General features: G+C 63.9%; 1 protein-coding gene across 1 annotated transcript in view; it reads left to right on the plus strand.

Annotated features, from left to right (window-relative positions):
* Positions 1 to 590, plus strand: part of LOC104462604 (cadherin EGF LAG seven-pass G-type receptor 3-like) — a gene marked incomplete at its 5' end in the record, with an annotated part of 18321 nt that overhangs the window by 2611 nt on the left and 15120 nt on the right. Inside the window, one exon of the mRNA XM_010074602.1 lies at positions 191 to 360. Within this exon, the coding sequence (XP_010072904.1) occupies positions 191 to 360 (170 nt within the window). The remainder of the gene's footprint in view (positions 1 to 190; positions 361 to 590) is intronic.

Genomic DNA, 590 nt, shown 5'->3' on the forward strand with positions numbered 1-590 from the left:
GGACTGCCGCCACCCTGAGTGAGCGGTGTCTGCTGGGCGTCGGCAGGGTGGCTACGGGGAAGGCTGTGCTGGGTTTGCTGTGGAAGCAGGGTAAGGGGTCTGTGTGAGATGAACTAGCCCTGTTGTCCCTGCATCTAGTGCTCCCTGCGTAGTGCCTATCCCTTCTCCTCACCTCCACTTTCCTTTCCAGCCATGCACCATGCCCACTATTTCCAGGGCAACAGTGTCCTGACTTGGGACTTCAAGACAGACATGAAGATCTCGGTGCCATGGTACCTGGGGCTGGCGTTTCGGACGCGCCAGCCAGACGGGGTGCTTCTGCAGGCCCACGCCGGCCAGTACACCCCCCTGCTCTGCCAGGTAGGGCCCCAGCCTCGGCTGCAGCGCTGTGCCCACCTCTGCTGCCGGCCACCCCAGGAGAGCAGGAGGACCCTGCCCTCCGCACTGACTCCAGCCCACGGGGATGTTTAGCTGGGCTGGGTTTCCCCCGGCATGCTCAGAGTTCAGAGGGAGGGTAGGCTGGTGGCAGCTGGAGTTGGGGGGGCCCTTGCTCATCATTGGCATTGCTGGTTCCCGCCCCGCAGCCTGGT

This window comes from Pterocles gutturalis, unplaced genomic scaffold, assembly GCF_000699245.1.
Source record: "Pterocles gutturalis isolate BGI_N339 unplaced genomic scaffold, ASM69924v1 scaffold28387, whole genome shotgun sequence".
NCBI classification, from domain to species: Eukaryota; Metazoa; Chordata; class Aves; order Pterocliformes; family Pteroclidae; genus Pterocles; species Pterocles gutturalis.